At 37.8% G+C, this 20633-nt stretch overlaps 1 protein-coding gene across 1 annotated transcript in view; it reads left to right on the top strand.

Moving 5' to 3' along the window:
* LOC106091908 (myotubularin-related protein 9) overlaps window positions 1–18237 on the top strand; it is a 37225-nt gene extending 18988 nt beyond the window's left edge. Inside the window, exons 4-8 of the mRNA XM_013258611.2 lie at window positions 16511–16757; window positions 16817–17045; window positions 17119–17531; window positions 17591–17688; window positions 17747–18237. Coding sequence (XP_013114065.1) covers window positions 16511–16757; window positions 16817–17045; window positions 17119–17531; window positions 17591–17688; window positions 17747–17818 — 1059 coding nt within the window. The 3' untranslated portion in view covers window positions 17819–18237. The remainder of the gene's footprint in view (window positions 1–16510; window positions 16758–16816; window positions 17046–17118; window positions 17532–17590; window positions 17689–17746) is intronic.
* Window positions 18238–20633: the final 2396 nt, after the last annotated feature.

The following is a 20633-nucleotide window of genomic DNA, read 5'->3' on the forward strand; positions in this document are numbered from 1 at the left end:
AGCACTTCGTGCTTTGTTTACAACCATTGAGATGTGTTGACGAAAGTTTAAGCGTTGATCTAGAAGAAATCCAATGTCTTTAAAGCTATAGACTACTTCAAGTTGATTGGAACCCAAAAAGTAGCTAGTTTTAAGGGAGGTTATTCTTGAAAATGATATGTGTTTGCATTTGGAAATATTAAGTTCCATAAAGTTCTGGTTGCACCATTCGTAAAGAGTATCAAGGTCATACTGATATAACACTGTTCATCAGAGTCTCTCGTTGATCTGAAGATCTTTACATCATCTACATACATTAAAATATTCGAGTGCTTTAAAGTAAAAGGAAGATCCTTTATGAACAAACAAAACAGCACAGGGCCAAGGTGACTACCCTGTGGAACACCTGAAGAGACAACAATTGATTTGGAAACTGCAATACCAAATTTAACTCTTTGAGTACGTCCAGTCAGTGAGTACGTAAAATGTTCGATGGAATTCCATCTGGACCGGGATTAAAAGTTATCTTCAGTGACCTTAAATTTTCAAGTACTACGTTTTCGCCAATCCCAGACACGTCTATATAAGCTGAATTATTGATTGTGTATGGATATGTTCCACATAAATCATAATAATTATCTGAACGTTTTATATAATTTATTCTTCTACTTCTTCAGCCTAGAAAGATTGGTTGTATTCCATTGTTTTCAATACCACTCCCCTATGTTGGTTCATGTCTTGTATTGTGTCCCCACCTAAGTACCGATGTCTGTTAGCAGCGTAAGCTGGACATTGCCATAGGAAATGCTCCAACGTCTCATAATCTTCCCCACATGCCCTAAACATGCTATCACTTGCCGCACCGATTTTGCATAAGTGAGCTCGTAAATCTATGTGTCCCGTTAACGTAACACCAAAAGCTATACTGACCACCTTCTTACTTCCTTTCAGTAATAGCCTCGTAATCTCATGATCTGGTTCACCCCATAGGATTTTCGCCGTCCTACCGAGCGTTTCGCTATTCCACAATGTTGCATGCGCATTCCTTTCAGTAATAGCCTCGTCTTCTTACGATTTGGATGCCCCCATAGTATTTTCGCCGTCCTACCGACCGTTTCGCTGTTCCACAATGTTGCATGCGCATTCGTCGCTCACTTCCTTAATTCGGACTGCATCGACCCGAAATGCTTCGGGTTAACCAAGTTTATTGACGGCAGTCCTCTGGGCTTCACCGCCAAATCATCTGCCTTTTCATTTCCCCTTACTCCGTTATGGCCCGGCACCCAAGCGATGCGGATTTTGCCATCCTCAGAGAAGGCGTTAATCTCCTTATACTGCAAGACTGTTCGTGACCTTACCGCCCTGGTTGTTATTGCCCTTATGGATATTTTACTGTCGGTAAAAATGTTCACACTCGACATCCTCGCGTTAGCACCACACCACTTCACGCATTCCGTGATCGCCCGGATCTCCGCCTGCAGGACCGTATTATTATCAGGCAGTCTAAGACAGATCTTAGTCCCTGGGTTCTTAATGTAGACCCCAGGCCCACTCTGTCCCTAGCTTTGATCCATCCGTGTAACATGATCATCCAGATGGCAATACTAGGGTTACGTCAATCCAAGACTGTGCCGATGGCAGCAGTGCCTCGCACTCGGCTTCAAGGTTCATCTCAGGTATCCGATCGGAAACCTCTTCCCTTCCTTTCAGGTTTCTTATCGTCGCCTCGATTATACAACGATGGTGTGAGCTGCTCCCATCCTCAATCCATTCTCCCATCGCCTTAAGTCTCATAGCCGCAGTGGCTGCCTCACACTTAATCTGTATGTCAATGGGTCGGATATCTAGAATAGTCTCCAGAGCCCTAGTGGGCGTGGTCCTCATCGCTCCGCCAATGCCAAGACAACATGTTCTCTGAACCTATTGTATGGTCCTTATGTTGCACTTTTTCTCCATAACAGTCCACCAAACTACTGAGGCGTAATATCGAAATCGTCTTATTGAGGAAACGTGGTGCGTTAAATTGGCCCACCTTCGTCTTCCTCGTGAACAGGCATATTTCAGCCTTCTCTGGGTCAACATTGAGACCTCTGGGTCTAGCCCAGTCATATGCCATATGCAGGACCCTTCTTCGATTTTATACACAACCTCTTGCAGGGCAGTCTCCACCGACCTTTCCTTGACTTAGACATGCTGTTTGTATTTGAGCAGTTAGCTGGATTTCCTACTCTTTATTATGGTTTCCACAATACGTTCCATGGTTTTGAGTAGAAAGGACGTAAGGCTTATGAGTTTGTAGGCCTTTAGTGTCGCATAACTTGCCTTGTCGAGCTTGACATTGACATGTTCGTCAATGTCTTCTATGCTTGGACAATCTAAATTATCTTGGCCAGGTCTTCTTCTGAGTAGCCTTCCGAATTTTGTCCAGTTGGTTTTCAACTTATTCCATAAGCTTATCGGATTTGGTGCTGGCCGTGCTATTCTAAACCTAATGTAGCGATGGTCAGAGAAATAGTGTTCCATGGAGACCCTCCAATCCTGAACCTCATCGATTAGATTTTCCGAACATATCGTCACATCTAATACCTCCTCCCTAATCCTATTAACAAAGGTAGCGGTTTTACCAATATTAAGTGTTATTAGATCGTTAGTATTCAAGAACTCTGCCAGGGCTTTGCCCCGCTTATTAGTGTTGGTACTACCCCAAGAAATGTGGTGAGAGTTCGCATCGCACGCATCCTTACCAGCCGTTGCAGCTCCGACGTAGGTGGCGGTGTCGGAGAGTCGAAAGGTAGATAAAGTGACGCCAGGTATGCTCCACCGTCTCACCACTGTTGCATCCGACGTTGACAACTCTGGGGAAAATATATAATTAAAATTTTTATGACAAATAACGCAGGTCCTCGGCCGAGTACCAGTGTTATCATAGAATAATTGGTAGTTGTAGTTTAAGTACATTAAAGTTCTCATTATATTTTATGTTAAGACCTTCATAAGTTGACAATTGGTATAGGTATTAGCGGGTTTAAACATACTGTACACACTAAATTTTAGCAAAATCGTACAAAAATTGCTGCTTTACGGGCTTATGAAGTTAATTTTATCATGTTAGTATCGCTTTCTTTCAACTCTGATCCTTTTTTAAATTATTTTGCAAAATAAATCATTAAAATCGGTTAAGTAGTTTTAAAGTTATATCCTCCAGAAGGAAGATGAAAGTGCTCAACTCCAACACCCTATATATACAATTCCAATGGAATCCTTAATCGGAAAGGGCTGCTGCCTCAGTGTACAACTGCACTGCTTCAACAACTAAAACCCTATATTTAACCCTGTGTTCTATGGGGGCCAACAAAAATTTTTTACTGAAAGCTTATGTCCTCCTTTACAAATGCCTAGATCATTTCGTACCGATCAGATTAAACGTTTACGCGTTATGAATTTTCGCTTCCACTGTGACAACTTCGTTTATTTAACGCTTGTTGCTTTTGCGAACAATAGTCCAGACGAACGAACGACAATCGCTCGAAATGGAGGAAAAAGTAGGCAACACAGAACTCATCCAGACGTGCATTTTTTTTATCTAAAGGCTGAAACTAATACGTTCTTTTTTGGGAAAAAATGTCTCTAAATCTTTCTTTCGGTGGTTTAAAAACTTTACCACATTTGATTTTTTTTGGGTTTTTTTGGCCAAATGTTGCCTTTTAAATATAAAAATTCATATGGCAGCAACCAATTTATCAGCAGCTACGTACATGTTTACATACAAATGTGAGTGTGTGGACCACACTCAAATTCATATATGTTGTTGCAATTTCAACCAAAAACTCACCCCTTCGAAATTAATAAATAATGAAACACAAAACTATTTGAAAAGAAACGAATTCTGCTTTTATTTGTAAAAATAATTAGATTTTGTAGTATTTTTGTTGGTATAAGTTACATAAACACAACTTTCCAAAAGCCTTTGCCAGCATCTCCCACTTGCATAAAAATAATTTTGATGTAATAGCAAGGCCAAAAGCACAACACTTTCACAATCGTTATTACTTCGTGCAATAGTTTGTTATGAAAGAAGCATTTATTTTTTATTTATTTCAGAAGTATATTTTTTTATATTTGTATATTTATATAAAAATAGTTTCTTATATATGCATCCACAAACAATATTTTTTTCCACCCCGTGATCGTGGAAAAAAATGCTCATATGTACTCATATGAGCAAGATCACTAACACTAACAAACACTTAGTTACAATTAGAAGATTGGCGATCGCGTTTATTTTAGATAAGAAAACTACTTTTTGCGCAATAACTGTGATTGTGCTCTTCTTGGTCCTCGTGAAATGCAAATTTTCACTAGAAGAAAAAGCAGCTTATATTTTTTATATGGAGTTTCACGGCGATAACCGAATATAGTACCAACCTTAAAGAAAAACAAATAAATAAATTCTTAAATTTTCAAATAAAACAATAAATTGATAGGCATCACACATACAATTTTTGCAAACAAGATGCCTTTCTAAATCCCTCAAGATATGAACTTCGATGTCGTTGGGGAAGAGGCATCAACCGAGGGCAACAACAATATAGCCGCGCAAACATCATCAAATGTCAATAATGCTTACGTTTTTGTTCGACTTGTCGTTTAATAAATTCTTCGTTTAAAGTGAGATACATTAACCGAAATCCTTTTTTTTTCGTTTGAGGCGCCTACGTTCGACGTTGACAAACAGGTTATAAAAGACTTGATGCGTTCTTGCTTACAGCCTTGTACTGACTTCGACTTTTCACACGAACAACTGTCAAAACGCACTACAAAAAAATGGTGACGAAGATAATGCGAACACATTCCGTACAAGTGGTACTGAGTTTTATGAGAAAAAATAGTGGCGAGTTGTCGCTGCATCAGGATAAATTTCGCACAATTTTAATTGCAAATGTAATTAAATGCTGCTCACTAAATTGTGTGTTGTTGTTTGTATTCTTCCATAGAAAAGAGTCCGTCGGATTTCGCAATAATTTAATAGGCATTTTCGCTGTGATCGAAGTTAGTACCAGGCTTTAAGGCTGGTGCTATATTCGTTTTTCATGGGTGAAAAATATATATTTTTCACGTTTACTTTTTGAAACACTACAAAAATCTCAATGATAACATGATACTTTAATGAAAAAATTATGCGTCCTACTGAATAAAATCTGCAAGTTTTTTTGCTCCAAAATCTATTACCTAAAAAGAGTAATCATGAAAAGATTTCTCACGCAAACAGCTAATACAGTCGGCCAATTTGACGGTATTAAGATATCAATTTTGTATTTATATTCATTTACCTGCACACATACAAACACGAGCGAAATTTTCTTTGGTTGTGTTCTAGGCAAATTTTACCAAGGTTGTGTTGAGAACAATATCATTTTTGAAATGACATCTTGATGACGAATAGCACCATATGATATGTGGTTGTTGTACAAATGAGACCACTTTTAATGGTTGTCGTCATGGTACAATTAGGAGGTATCGTCATCTAACAACAACGAAAATCTACCTCCAACGAAACTACTTAGTGTTGCAAATGCCGTAAATTGAAATGTTCAAGCGGTGTTAGAAATAAACTTAGTTTTAGAAATTATCTTCTTCAAATGTGTTTTATATTTGTATTTTCATCATTATAACACTGTTTTGTTGTGGGGAATATCGGAACAAATAGAACACGTTTTTAAGATTTTAGATAAAAATCACAGCTGTGCTATCAAGCCTTTGATATTTAGATTTACTGCAAAATCAAAACAAAACGATCGGGATCGGGACAATATGGAACTCAAATGAAAGTTATTTGAGAGTAGAGTACGAATATCATATTACAAATTTTATCCCGGCCGGCCCAAGCCCAAAAATTACTGTAAAGAGTAATTTTAGACGATCATGCCAATATTATGAGGTCCATTTTATGACATTTAAAATGGTGTCCGAGAAATGGGGCAGCTCGAACACCCTCAACTAGTCCCCAAATCGTAATATTAGCTGATCATGATAATATGGGGTTCAAATGAAAGGTATTTGAAAGTAGATTACAAATATGAAACTAAAATTTGTGCCCAATTATCTGGGTGGCGCTTTAACTCCTAAAACCACCCCAAATAGGTTATCTGACAAATCATGACATTCATGTGAACATCAAGTGATGTATATTTTAAGTATAATGCGAACCTAACATACAAACCTACACAATCTGAAACTTTCACAAATTTGTGTAAGTTGGTCTGGAAGGAGCAATAGGCCATACAATTTATTGATATCGGAAGGGGACGGACCATGACATAATTACCAGGTAGTATACCGTTAACAGCTGCGTACAATTTGTTCTCACCAAGTGCACTATCTGTCAACGAGTTTTGGTTGTGTGTGTGTATTATAGTTAAGAACCATACACACACAAGCAACGAAAAATGGCGCGAACTAGTAGCATACTCAAAATTAGAGTTACACTCATCACTGTTTTTGACAGATAGTGTCAATAGGAAATGGTTTGTCCATGATAATATGGTGTTCAAAGGGAAGGTATTTGCAAGTAGAACACGAATTTGGTATCCGCTCCTGGGGTCAAATGCCTGGGTGTCTATCACACCCCCAAACACCAACAAATAGGACATACTTACCGAACATGGCAATATGGGGGTGGGCGGGCTTCAAAACTCTTAGTAATAGAATTGGATACTAAATCCGTGTTCTACTTTTAAATACCTTTCTTTTGAGTCCCATATTGCCAAGATCGATAAATATGCCTGACCCAGACACCTGAAAATAGATATCAGTTTCGTGCTCTTCTTTTAAATAACTTTCATCTGAGTCTCAAATTTTATGCGCGGGCTGTATGCCTGATTGTAAGGGGTTTTATGAGAATGGCGGCCCCCAGATATTTTGACACATATTTTAATACCATTTTCGTATTCTACTTACCAATAATTTTCATTTGAGTCCCATATTGCCATTATTGACCAATAGGGGTGTTTTGGGGGGGTGGGGACGGCCCCCTAGATACTTGAACCCAATTTTTAACATCAAATTCGTACTCTACTCCCAAATATCTTTCATTTCAGTCCCATATTGTTCCGATCGGTTCAATTTTATTTTTGGGCGGTGCTATTATGGTATGGGGGAGGATATAGGCTATTGCTCCTTCCAGACCGTATTCGTAATCTACTCCTGAATACCATTCACTTGAGTCCCATATTATCATGATCGTCGAATATATCTATTTGAAGGGGTTTTGTGGTCAGGGCGAACTTGGACACAATGTTTGATATCAAATTCGTACTCTACTTCAAAATACCTCTTATTTGAGTTCCATATTGTGCCGATCGGCCCACTTCTGTTCTGGGTCCGATATCAAAAAATATATAACCTCTTACTCCTTCCAGATCAACCTGCACAAATTGTGAACATTTCAAGAGAATCGGTTAAGCCGTTTTTGAGTCCATGCTGAACATGCCTCTTATTAAAATTTCACATTGGCCTATATGTTCGGTTGGAGTTCTTTTGTATGCAGGGCGGCTCCCCAGACACTTGGGTTCAAAATTCTTTTGGCATTCACCTTTTCCCATTCTATGGTGGTGGGTACAACAGAAATTAACGAAGTATTTAATCCTTGGAATCCCTTTGAAAGCTTCACACCATTCGCTGCATATTCGTTGCCTTTAAGAGTGTTAAGTGAGATAGACAAAAGACATGCAATGCAATGCATGGGTTTCGTCATATTCAGCCCAATTCTGAAAACTCCCAGGGAATCAATTTCTCCCTCGAATAAAATCCTCCTATTCTGATTGAATGGAGAGAGGAAATTTTTGGGAGAGGCAATTTCGAATTCTCGAAAACAGCTGTTTTGCTTCAGCTGTTTTATTTTGGCTAAACATTTTACTATTATTTTTTGGAAAAAGAACATAAAATGGAAAAATAAGCAAAAATAAGTTATAAAGGTTGATAAAAAAGTTTACAAACATGTTTACTGTTGCTTTTGTAATGTTTGTTTTAATTTTTGTATTTTAATAGTGCACAATTATGGCCTACAGCTTGTCACAAAATTTATGTGTTGTGATAACAACTTTCCGTCTTCATCCAACAATTGTTGACTTAATTAGATGCTTCAAGAGTGGTCTGGTAGACAGATTAATTGTGGCGTGTTGTCCCTGGTTGCATGCGGGGCACACATCCTGAATGTTAGCGTTTTCCCTTGTCAAAATGAGTTAAGTTGGATAAATCGTATGAATGCTGTGGTGTGGTCTGCCTGATACGCCGTTTTATCTAAAGGCCTACTTTTATGGAACTAGAACTTAAAGATCTAATCGACATTTCCGGGCGGCAGCCGCTTTTCTTGGTGATTGGGACGGCTGCTGGACATAGTGCTGCCGGAAAGCGACTTATGGATTTATTCTTACTCCTGCAGAGTAAATGCTGGCAAATCTGGCGCCAAGTATCTTTGAATAATTACCCACTAACATTCCATTAAGGAACAGGCAGAAGACTTCTTGCACATCATTGAGTGCCGCCCGATTCTATTTTAAGCTCAATGATAAGGGACTTCCTTTAAGTATCCGACTTGGTACGGAGTGCCAATGAAATTGAGAAACTTAAGAAAATCTTCTATGGTGTGTACATGACATACCTAACCGAGGTTCTCCCGGTTAGGTTCTCCCTGAAAATTCAAAAATAATTTCCATATATTTTAAATTGTTCAATTTTTCAATTTTCAATTTCATCTTTATTGGTTCATTATTATGTTCATATTTACAAAGCAGAGTTATGAGATCTTATCTTTTGGATATTACTGCATATAAGACTTAGGATCAAATATATTAAATTAAAATAGCACAGTTAAGATAATGAGTTTAAAGGAAAAATAAGGGGGAAAAACCTTTCTATGAAATTCACACAATTGGAAGAAAATATATACATACTCAAAAATATAATAAAAATACTCAAGGTAAGCATACGATTTCCATGTGATAATTAAAAGGGAGAAAAAAGAAAATACCGTAAATTTATGTTAATTCGTCGCATGACCTTATCAATTATAAGTCGAATATTTTACTTTGTTGAAATAATTATCATTAAGTCTATCGACAAATGTATCAAGTTTTTCGTCATGAAGTAGCGCCGAAGAGTACCTCCAGTGCCTCCTATTTATGATTTTTAAACATTTGTTTTGCAAAATTTGCAGTTTTTTCCAGTGTGATTTTGCAGTCCTATACCAAACAGGACATCCGTAAGTAAGAGAGGGCCTTATTACACTCTTGAATAAAAGATTTTTGTTAGCATAGTTAAGTGTGGACTTCTTGTGGATTAAAGGCCATAGTGAACGAATCGTTCTTAATGTTTTTTTGCAGACTTCATCGATGTGCTTTCCAAAGTTAAGTTTTTTTATCGAGCGTAACTCAATTCTTTCAGTACCGAAGTTAAGTTTTCTGATAGGCAATCTTTTAGGAGACTTGTTAAAAGGAAAAATAATGGCCTGGGTTTTATTCGGGTTAATCTTAATATTCCATTTTGAAAAGTATTTATTACAAGCCAGCAACCCGGTTTCCATTTTTTTAAGAAGTGCAGTTGTTAACTTGCTTGTAGCTATTGACGCCGTATCATCTGCGTAGTATGCTGTTTTCACGAAAGAAGGCGCTTTAAAGTCAGCAGTGTAGATGGAATAGAGCAAGGGAGATAGCACTGATCCTTGGGGTAAGCCTGTATTCAACAATTTTGGGGAAGATCGGGATTGGTTTACGGTTACAATAAAAGATCTTGATTCCAAGAAGTCCAAAATAATTTTGCATAAGTATTTAGGCACATCATTTTTTAGCAACTTGTGGATTAGACCATTATGCCAAATTGTGTCAAAAGCCTTCTCTATGTCCAGTAAAACAAGGCCCGTAGAACGTCTCATTTGTTTGTTATTTTCGATTATTTTCTTGGTGGACTGCACTATGTTCCTTTCTGAACCCAAACTGCGCAGGAGAGATTAAGGAGTTTTCTGTGTCAAATTCGTACAGCCTAGAGTGAATGATTTTTTCAAATAACTTAGATATATTACTAAGTAGGCTGATTGGCCTATAACTGGAAGGATCAGAAGAAGGTTTATTAGGTTTTGGAATCGCAATTACTTTGGCTACTTTAAAGCTTTGAGGGAAGTAGTTAAAGCGGAGACAACTGTTGAATATAGTTACTATCACCTTCAAAGCCTTCTCAGGTAGACGCTTGAGCAACAGATTTGAGATTTCATCAAAACCCGGGGATTTCGAAGACTTTAAATTCGCAATTAAGCCAGAAATTTCTGAAATAGAAGTGGGTAGAATGAATTCTGCAAACGGGCTTTCGAGTTTGAATCGGGCAATTTCGGAGTTGCTCGAAGCATCTATGGAGTGTTTATATCCCACGGTTATATAATTAAATTTGAAGAAAACATCAGCTAATAGATCAGCTTTTCCAGAATCTGTTATGATTTTGCTGCTGCCATGAATAAGAGCCGGGAGGACATTTTTTCCTTTACCACGGAGGCTTCTGCTGATCTTCCAGAATAATTTATCCCCTGGTTTCATGTTCAAGAGCAGATTCGACCATTCTCTGTTCCGTTCGTAAGTAATAAGAAGTGGTACAATTTTTTTATAAAAAACATAAATTTCACAATTTTTTATCCTAACTCTCTTTCATTTGTTTGGGGGAATTTTCCCCAAGTTTTATCGCCTCATTCTCCCTTTTAAATCGATTCAGAATAGCTGCTTTTTTCCCTGGGAGAGATTTCCCTTTTTCGAAGTTTGTTTCGAATAAGGGAAAGGGGGTTAGGGAAAAAACTCACAGTAAATTGTTATTCAGAATAGGGGAAAAGGGAGTAGGGAATAAACTCCCAAGGAATTGTTATTCAGAATAGGGCTGATTTTCTTTCTATGTATAGTGTTGAATGCTGTTGTTTAAATGATGTGGGGTGTGAAGACAATATCCATTATTTTGACGAATGGATTCATAGGCAATGAAATTGGCATTCAAACCGTTCTCAAAATGAACAGCATTACGAATCACACTTTTACGTGACAGGGGTAGTGTGATTCTATAAAATCAACGTTATAATTTAGTTTTTTCATTATTGTTTTGACAATAATGTTTTTAACATACCGATCATCCGTAAATGATCTACCTTTTTTTAACAACACCGAAGCTTGTAGCTACTTTGCTACCTACCTCCTTCTTTAATTTTTTTTTTATACCCTCCACCATAGGATGGGGGTATACTAATTTCGTCATTCTGTTTGTAACACCTCGAAGCATGCGTCTAAGACTCCATTAAGTATATATATTCTTGATCGTCGTGACATTTTAAGTCGAACTAGCCATGTCCGTTCTTCCGTCCGTCTGTCTGTCGAAAGCACGCTAACTTTTGAAGGGGTAAAGCTAGCCGCTTGAAATTTTGCACAAATACTTCTTATTAGTGTAGTTCGGTTGGATTTGTAAATGGGCCATATCGGTCTATGTTTTGATATAGCTGCCATATAAACCGATCTTGGGTCTTGAATTCTCGTCCGATTTAACTGAAATTTTGCACGTAGTGTTTTGATATCACTTTCAACAACTGTGCTAAGTATGGTCCAAATCGGTCCATAACCTGATATATTTTCTTTTATTTCATCCCAATATTTCGGTAGACTCTGTCTACCATTTCCAAGGCTCCGTCTACCATTTTCTTTAGTAAAAGCGAATCACACAATAAAAAAGAGAAATACAATAAGAATCTTTAATTAACTATTACATTTAATGAGCTGTTACACGAACTATGGTCTATTGGCAACTGAATGTCCTCTTGCGATATACCTTCCTTGCTTGCGATATACCTTCGCGCAGCTTTTTATGTCTTTTCTGAAATTCATTCTCTCATCAGGTTGAGAAATATACCAATATACCACGGGAAATTTTCAAAATAATTACTAACATTCTGCATTGAAGACAGCAGATATTTTAAATACGATGACAAGCTGTATGAACAGATTAGAGGAAAGCTAATGGGATCCCCCGCTTCTTCCATTATTGCTGACATTGTAATGGAGGAACTTCTGAATGACACATTTGACAAAATGGTGAAACCTAGGATATTGACAAAATATGTAGACGACATTTTCACGATTTCATTTCGCAAGACTCTGAACTCCTTCAACAAATTCATCCAATTTACGAAGGAAGAGGAATATGATGGCAAACTACCTTATTTGGACTCGGTAGTTTTAGCCATGGCAACCAGCTGAAAGTAGATTGGTATCAAAAATCGACGGCCTCTGAAAGATTGATCCATTTTTATTCCAAACACCACAAAAGAGTAATTACGAACTCGGCCACGAATTTTATTAGAAGAGTATTTAGTATAGGTGATCCAGACTTTTATCCAGAGAACTAGAGGAAAATAAAGGAAACTCTTAGAGCTAACGAGTTCCCCATTTGGACAATTTCTAATTTGTAATTTATTTATTTACACCCGCACAACAAAAATATAAAATTCTTATAATTAAAGTGCGGGTAATATCTCCAACAATTGTACATAGTGAACACTTAAAACTAAGAATCTATAGCTATACAATACATCACAGTTTTTGAATGAATAACTTACGGAAAAAACTAACAATTGTGGCTTTGTAGATTGAATTTAAAAGAAAAAAACAAAAGTGAATTTATCAATTAAAGAGGAATTAATAGACTTAGTTGATCCGAAAAAAAAGAAATTAAGGTAAGTATAGAAGAATAAAAATAAATATATAAATGAGTCTTAACATTCATCAACTTAATGCAGTAAAATGTTTCCAAAGTCTGGTTTTAAATGTTGCCGAGTTACTGAGTAATTGCAGATCGTTAGGAAGAGAATTCCAGAGACGTATAGCGAATATGAACATATGCCATTCAGAAACAAGCCTCCGATACATTTTGGGAATGATATTTTTACCTCTAGTAGATCTGGCGAAATCAATAAATCCATACAGATATTGTGGTGCCTGCGTGTAGATCAGTTTATGCAGGAAAGTAAGCGATCTTAGGAACAACAAGTGCTGTAAGGAGACGCCATACAGAGATAAAGAGTATTCAGAGATGGAATCGCGCCGTCTAAAGCGAAATACATAACGAGTAACGCTATTAAAATAGGTGTTTAGCTTACGTCTACTTACCGAGTCGCAATTAGCAAACAACTCACAGCCGTAGAGAATGCCAGGAACAAGATAAGTCTTTGCCAAGAGAGACCTTACCCGCAGCGGAGTAACCGACTGAGTGGCCCAGAGAGCACGCAATTTTGAATATCCCTGACCAACGACAGAGTCGATATGATTACTCCAAGTCAGAGTGCTGTTAATAACAACGCCCAAGTTCTTTGCATGAGGAACGATTTCCAATCTAGAGTCGTTAATGAATATACCGACATCACATGAAAAACGAGACAGCCTGTTTCTGATAACCACACATATGGACTTTACAGGTTTGAGACACAGGCCGTTGGCTTTCGCCCACGTGCTGACTCTTGACAGATCATGATTAAGCAGACGCATGTTTTCAGCAATCTCATCCCTCGGACTGCCGATATATATTTGTACATCGTCAGCGTACATATGTACCTCACAATAAGACAATTGACTCGCCAAGTCGTTACTGTACAATGAAAAGAGAAGAGGACCCAGAATTGATACAGAAGACTTATAACTGACGGACTGAGTGCGGTGTGACAGGTACGACAAAATAAGACAAAAGGACGTAGAAGAAAAATTGTAAAGATGTCTTATCTTATCACATAACAAGGAATGATCCACAGTGTCAAATGCCTTAGAATGGTCAAGAAAAACAAGGAAATTTATCTTGTCACTCTCCCAATTGACCCTGATCCTCTCAGTGACCTCTACCAAGGCAGTTACGCAGCTATGATTAGGACGAAACCCGGATTGTCTCACATATAACAAAGAGTTCTCGTTGACAAAAGACGACATTTGCAAATACAACAATTTCTCAAAGACCTTTGACAAGTAACAAAGAATCGCAATTGGTCTATATTCCTTGGAATTTTTAGGCAGTGGGATGACTTTGGCATGTTTCCACGCTAATGGAAAGTAACTCGTGGTCAAAATCCTATTGAAAACATAGGTTACATGAGGAATAATAAGGGGGAGCAAGAGTCTTACAAATCTAGGATCAATGCCATCAGATCCGACAGCGTTAGACTTTACAGTCGCGACGCACTCAAGGACATCGGTGGGACCAATACAGCTGAAGCCAAAACCAGAGTCGTCATCGAGGGAGGGGGAGACATTGAAGCCATAGAAATTGGGATCAACTGGGATCTGTGGGACATTAACAAAAGCATCGTTAAGCCCATTGATGTCCAAGTTTGTTGAACATCTATTAGTATCTTTCCCAATTCCTATGTCTCGAATAACCTTCCACGTTCTCTTGGAGCCTATTGCAGAAGTAAAGCGTCTGTAATAGTAGTCTTTCTTGGCTATCTTAATCAACTTATTGACATGATCTCTTGCTAAGCGAAAGGCATCATGTAACTTAGGCGTCCTGAAACGTCTCCACCTGCGATGCGACATATTCCTCACGTGAATAGCCGAACGAATATCCCGGGAGAACCACGGTTTCGATCTGGAGGACACTTCTCTAGTCTTTAGTAAGTTCCTGTAGGTCACGGATATTTCTCTGTAGAAAGTCAGTTTGTTCATCGATAGTTTCCATACGAAATATCAGATCCCAGTCGATGAGCACAGCACTCGAAAGAACAAAAATCATGGTCGAGACGGGCAAAGTCTCTATATGAATAAGTTTCCCTAGTCCTGGTGAGCTCAAATTCATAACATAAAAAGATCAAGTCATGGTTCGAAAAACATGAGGCTGACAGTTGGTCGTATAGGAGGACTTTCGAAGTGTCACTAACAAAGTACAGATCGAGAAGCGTGCTGGAGGATGCGGAAAAATGCGTGGGAATTGTTGAAGTGACAGGCAAAAGCCCCAAGGAAGACATTTCAAACGTCAAGCCCGTGTCCTGTAGAACGTTAGAGTTGAAGTCCCCAGCAACCACAATGTCTGAGTAAGCAAGAGAAAGAGGTTCAAGGTCAGAGAAAAAATCTCGCGTATCCGTACGGTTGTTCGGTCTATAAACGCACCCCACTAGGAGCTTGGTATCGGCAGCAGATACCTCAACAAAAACATACTCAATTGGGCCACATGGGTTAGACTTTGTACATAACTGAGTATTCAGATAGTTTCTCACATACAGAGCGGTGCCGCCCCCACGACGTAATCTATCAGCTCTATGCACGCTATATTCTGAAAGATCAATAAATGCATTAGGTGTTGATTGATTCAGCCACGTCTCCGATACACACACTATATCAATATCAGAGTTCTCAAAAATAATCTTGAATTCGTCAAGCTTGTTATTCAGGCTTTGGGCATTAATATGACAGATATTTAATCCCTTAATACACTATTAAGCAAAGCTAAGCAATGTCTTGGGAAAATAATTGACGAAAAGCAGAATACAGAAGGAAAAATTTACAAATCACTGACATACATACAAGGATTCTCCGAAAGATTTGGCAAATCAAATCTATACGACAAGGACAAATACCAACTCAACAAGTAGAACTGTGAATGAATTATTCAGCAAGACAAAATGTAAAATTAAAAATGAGGAAAAATCAAACGTGGTGTATAAAATTAAATGTAATGGCGACAAGTCCAATATATGCTCGATGGCATATATTGGCACTACCATGACGAAACTAAAAACTAAGTTATCTACACATAAATCTGACCAGAAAGCCAAGGATAAATCAATCGAGCAAAAACCTGCTCTAGCATCACACTGTGCATTGTCTGGTCATAAGCCAAACTTCAACGACGTGGACATCTTGGCTCCAGAGAACAATTACAGACGAAGATTCAATCTCGAGATGTTGCATATCATCGACTTACCACCAGACAAGGGAATGAATTTCAAAAAAGACATAGAAAGCGGCGCGAATGCAGAAGAGAACATTCAGGTGCCAACAGACAATAGTTCGTGTAACAACTCATTAAATGTAATAGTTAATTAAAGATTCTTATTGTATATCTGTTTTTATTGTGTGATTCTATTCTATTATTGTTTAAATCCTCAAGCCTTGTAAATGGTAGACGGAGTCTACCGAAATATTGGAAAGAAATAAAAGAAAAACATTAAATATTTGTGTTTTCATGGACCTATTGCCGATACAATACAACAAAATTGATAAAAACTACCCTGAAATAATTATTTGATAGCAACAGGTTATTTCGTTGAGTGTTTTTGCAAAAATTATGCGTACACTCAAGCGCATGTTCATTCGTGCTGCCTGCACAACGACTGAAACAAAGAGCATAAGCGTATGTACGTGTGAATTGTGTATGAAATCTAGTGTGGAGACAATTTCAATTTTGAACACCACTGATTTAGTTACTCTGTAATACAAACATCTTAGTTATACCAAGATATAATTTTTTCTGTTTATAGGCTGCTTTGTTAAGATGTGCTCAACCATTATCCGTACAAGGTATTAAAAGATGTCGTGCCGATGAAGCAATATTGAACGTGGTATTGGGACGCAGTAAAAAAGGTTTCATTGTTGACACTTGGGGTAAAGGAAAGTCCAACACAGAAACAGATCAGCATTACTCACAGTGGAAAAAGGTAAATCGTTCAATAGGCAATGTCTCGTCCCCCTCTGCAATATTGGATAGTTTTGCCAAACTAATTGAAGGTATTGGTTGAAACATTACTGCGAAATGCACATGTGTATATATAAAATATTTCTTACAGCTTGTAATGATGTTAAGTGCTCACCTGACAAATGGTTATCACGTTTGGAAAATAGTAACTGGCTGAGTTTAGTGTTGAGTTCTCTGAATGCCGCATGTGTAGTGGCACAATGTCTTGATCAGGAAGGTAGCCCCGTGTTAGTGCACGGGGCCAAAGGACTAGATTCAACATTAATAGTTACATCTCTCGTACAAATTATTTTAAATCCTGACTGTCGTACAGTACGAGGGTAAGTGCATTGTTCATTGATTTCTCGGTTATCATTGACATATTACATAATTCTCGCATTTGATTTGCAACAGAATTCAAGCCCTTATAGAACGTGAATGGATACAGGCTGGTCATCCATTTGCATCACGCCATCGCTACTCTTGTTACACTCCATCGCAAAACAGGCAAAAGAGTTCGGGGGCAACTTTCGTCTTGTTCCTAGACTGCATTCACCAGTTGTATAAACAATTTCCATGTAGCTTTGAATTTAGTACACAATTGTTAATACTACTGTTTGAGCACAGTTATTTCTCTCAGTATGGAACATTTCTCTGTGATTCTGAAAAAGAGCGACACGAGTTGCAACTTCAATCTCGCACAACCAGTTTTTGGTCGTATTTAAATCGCCCGGAAGTGTTGAAAAATTTTCTGAACCCTCTTTATGAACCAAACCCAAGTGTGATATGGCCGTCTGTAGCCCCAATAAGTCTGGAACTGTGGAGTGGTAGACTTAACCTTTTCATTGCCAAAGAGCATTCTTCTAATCAATTCCGTTTGTTTCAGATTTGTACTTACGTTGGATTGTGGATCAGAAAAACACCGAATGGACTGCGGTACAAATACAAGAACTTATAACGAATGAAAAGGAGTTGAGAACCAAGGTCTGTTTTGACTTTTTGTCCTTACAAAGCTTTTTATTTTTTATCATATATATTTCAGGCTATAAAACTTAGGAAACAAGCTATCGAAATGGCAAATGAAGTAATAAATATGCTAAAGTCTAACAAATAAGCTGGAGTAGTATCTAATATATTCCAATTACTATGAAATAGTCAATTTTAAAGGGTGTGTGTACATATGCCATCAGTTATATCCGCATACATGATCGTCACTCGCAATCCTGTAAATTCTGCTCTACAAAATAATCTAATGAAGCATTTGTAAATTGAATCGCTTACTCATGCAAAACTACGTACATATTTTTATATTCTACAATTTTTTGTGCATACGCTAATATATGAGTTAATATTCGTATTTAAGGCTATGGAAAAAATCAACCAATCAATTTATTGGCATTTATCGTAAGCATTTTTAAACGTAATTTATTCTGTACTGAATAATATTCCAAAACTGATGAAACGAACGTACATATACATTATTGTTATATTGTCGTAAAGTGTCTTTAAATATATTAAATATGGTTCTATTAACTAACAGGATGGCATAGGATGAGCATGGCGTCATGATGGTTGGTATTTATTTATTTCACAATTTTTGTTTGTTTCTATAAGGAAAGCCAGATATCTAAGGATAAGGGCAATATAAGCCAGATATCGCAACACACACCAACCACTATGGGAGGCGTTTCGTAATTTGCTTTAGAATTACTCATCAGCCATAATTAGCGTGAAGGTTTCAAGGGCCGTACGTTGGTATGTTGTACTTATACCGAATTTATTGCGGAAAACGTCTCTATGATATAAATACCATATTAACCTGTCTATTAGCTGTACTTTTCTCAATCCATGTGTTTCTGTGTAATGGCAGATTTTTTGTCTATACAAATTACACTACTCCAATGGTATGTGCATGATTCTGCACATCTGTTGGAACTTGCATTGATGGCTTTGAACGCTAGACAACGGATCTCGCTGTTGCTCTGTATGCCCAGGTGTGCCCGACCGGGCTCTCACGAATATTCATTTGCAAGTTTTTTGCCTGTTAGGGCGAAGATCATTCATTTAATTTGGGTATATATGTAATTAATTTTATTTGGCTATATTTAATTTATTTGACTATATTTTACAAATGAATTTAGAAACTACAGAAGACATACGCAGGGTAACCAGATCAAATTGTGAAACATATAAAGTATTATATTTGGGTTTTAGGAATGTTATGTGTACTAACACCGGTATTCACAAAACTTAATGTAGATTTGAAATAGGTTTATTTGGCATATTTACCTTAATGACATATTTACCTTACTGTCAAATAAACCTATTTTAAGACTTCATTAAGTTTTGTGAATACGGCAGTAAGAATATCAATTACATTTTCGCTAAATATAAGTGACAGTTAGGCCATCGTAGGGCAGAGGTTAGCATTTCTGTCTATGACACTGTGGCTACCCCCTCCTAATGCTGGCGACATTTTAGAGGTACTATGTCATGAAAAAAATTCTCCCCAAAGAGGTGTTACACAGCGGCACGCCGTTCGGACTCGGCTATAAAAAGAAGGCCCCTTATCATTGAGCTTAAACTTGAATCGGACAGCACTCATTGATATGTGAGAAGTTTGCGCCTGTTCCTAAATGGAATGTTCATGGGCAAATTTGCATTGCATTTGCATAAGTGTCAGTGGTTTTAGAAGGACCCTAAACTTAGGTTAGGTGAGAGTCATGGCATGTGGGCGCCAAGGAACTAGTTGTTGTTATTGTAGTAGCCATCTCCTTCAAAGGAAAATCATCGGTTGCGGTTGCAACAGCTAAACCGGAATAATATTTCGGTCTCCGGTTTGCCTTCTAATTGCGAACCAGTCGATTTTTCTTTGAGAATCGGCGAGGCCTTAAGTATTTAGCTGAGAAAGGATGTGCTCAACTCCTGCTTTTGGCTGGGCATACATAAGAAAACCATGGTATTAAAATTCTGCTCATTAATGAAGTGAAATGTTGTTATGCAAAAATATATACAAAAGAGGATCTGAAACTCAATCAAATCATTTCTACGGACAGTCAGTCAAGGATTTGCTTAAATCATAACTTGGCTTCCACCGCTTTAAAGATAAAAAACAAATTCCGTTTTCTGTTCAAACAAAGATCTATTAAAAGTTTTAATCTTGTTCAATCCAACCCAGCGGCCAATGCTGTGTGCCTTAATGAAACCAAAAAGCTGTTTTCGCTGGAAGAACTTTGAAACAACTTTTCCGATGATGTACATTTGCTGGGATATCTTCGCTAGCGTAATGTGGCATCATTTGGAACTCCAAGATGTAAATGAAGTTGATGTTCTATGTTAAATTTCTGTGGACGGGTTGGTTGTTTTATCTTTGCTAAAGCAATCTAGTGTCTTATGCTTGGAGTTACTTCGTTTTTATGATCTTTAATATTGTGTTAGTACTAATTTTTTTTCAATTTTCTTTTATGTTTATTCAAATTTATTATTTTAACCTTTTATTTCTAACGCACATTTCCCTATTGCAAGTCTTTTAAGTTCGATAGCCCTACTGGAGATTTTGTCAGCGACGACTCGTTTATAAAAGATTTTAGTACTCCGCTCAATGGTAATGTAAAAATACACTCTGAAAAATGCTCATCGTAAATACCAGTGGATTCCATGGCAGCCGGTTGTACGCACCGGATTGACCCGATGGAATCTTCATCGACAAGGGCTGCCGCCTCAGTGTACGTGTTCGTCTTTTTTCGTCATGGGAGAGGCACATCCCGGAGTGCCTTCTCCGTACGCTTCTGGTCCGTGCCGGGATTGAAAAGAACCCCGGACCCTCGTTCTGTTCGGTTTGCCAGAACCGCCTTCATCATCGGTCGGTGTCGGTGAGGTGTAACCGGTGCATGGAGTGGGTACATTTCCGTTCTTGCTCTGGCCTAACT

The sequence above is a fragment of the Stomoxys calcitrans genome, chromosome 1 (genome assembly GCF_963082655.1).
Source record: "Stomoxys calcitrans chromosome 1, idStoCalc2.1, whole genome shotgun sequence".
In the NCBI taxonomy this organism is placed as follows: Eukaryota; Metazoa; Arthropoda; class Insecta; order Diptera; family Muscidae; genus Stomoxys; species Stomoxys calcitrans.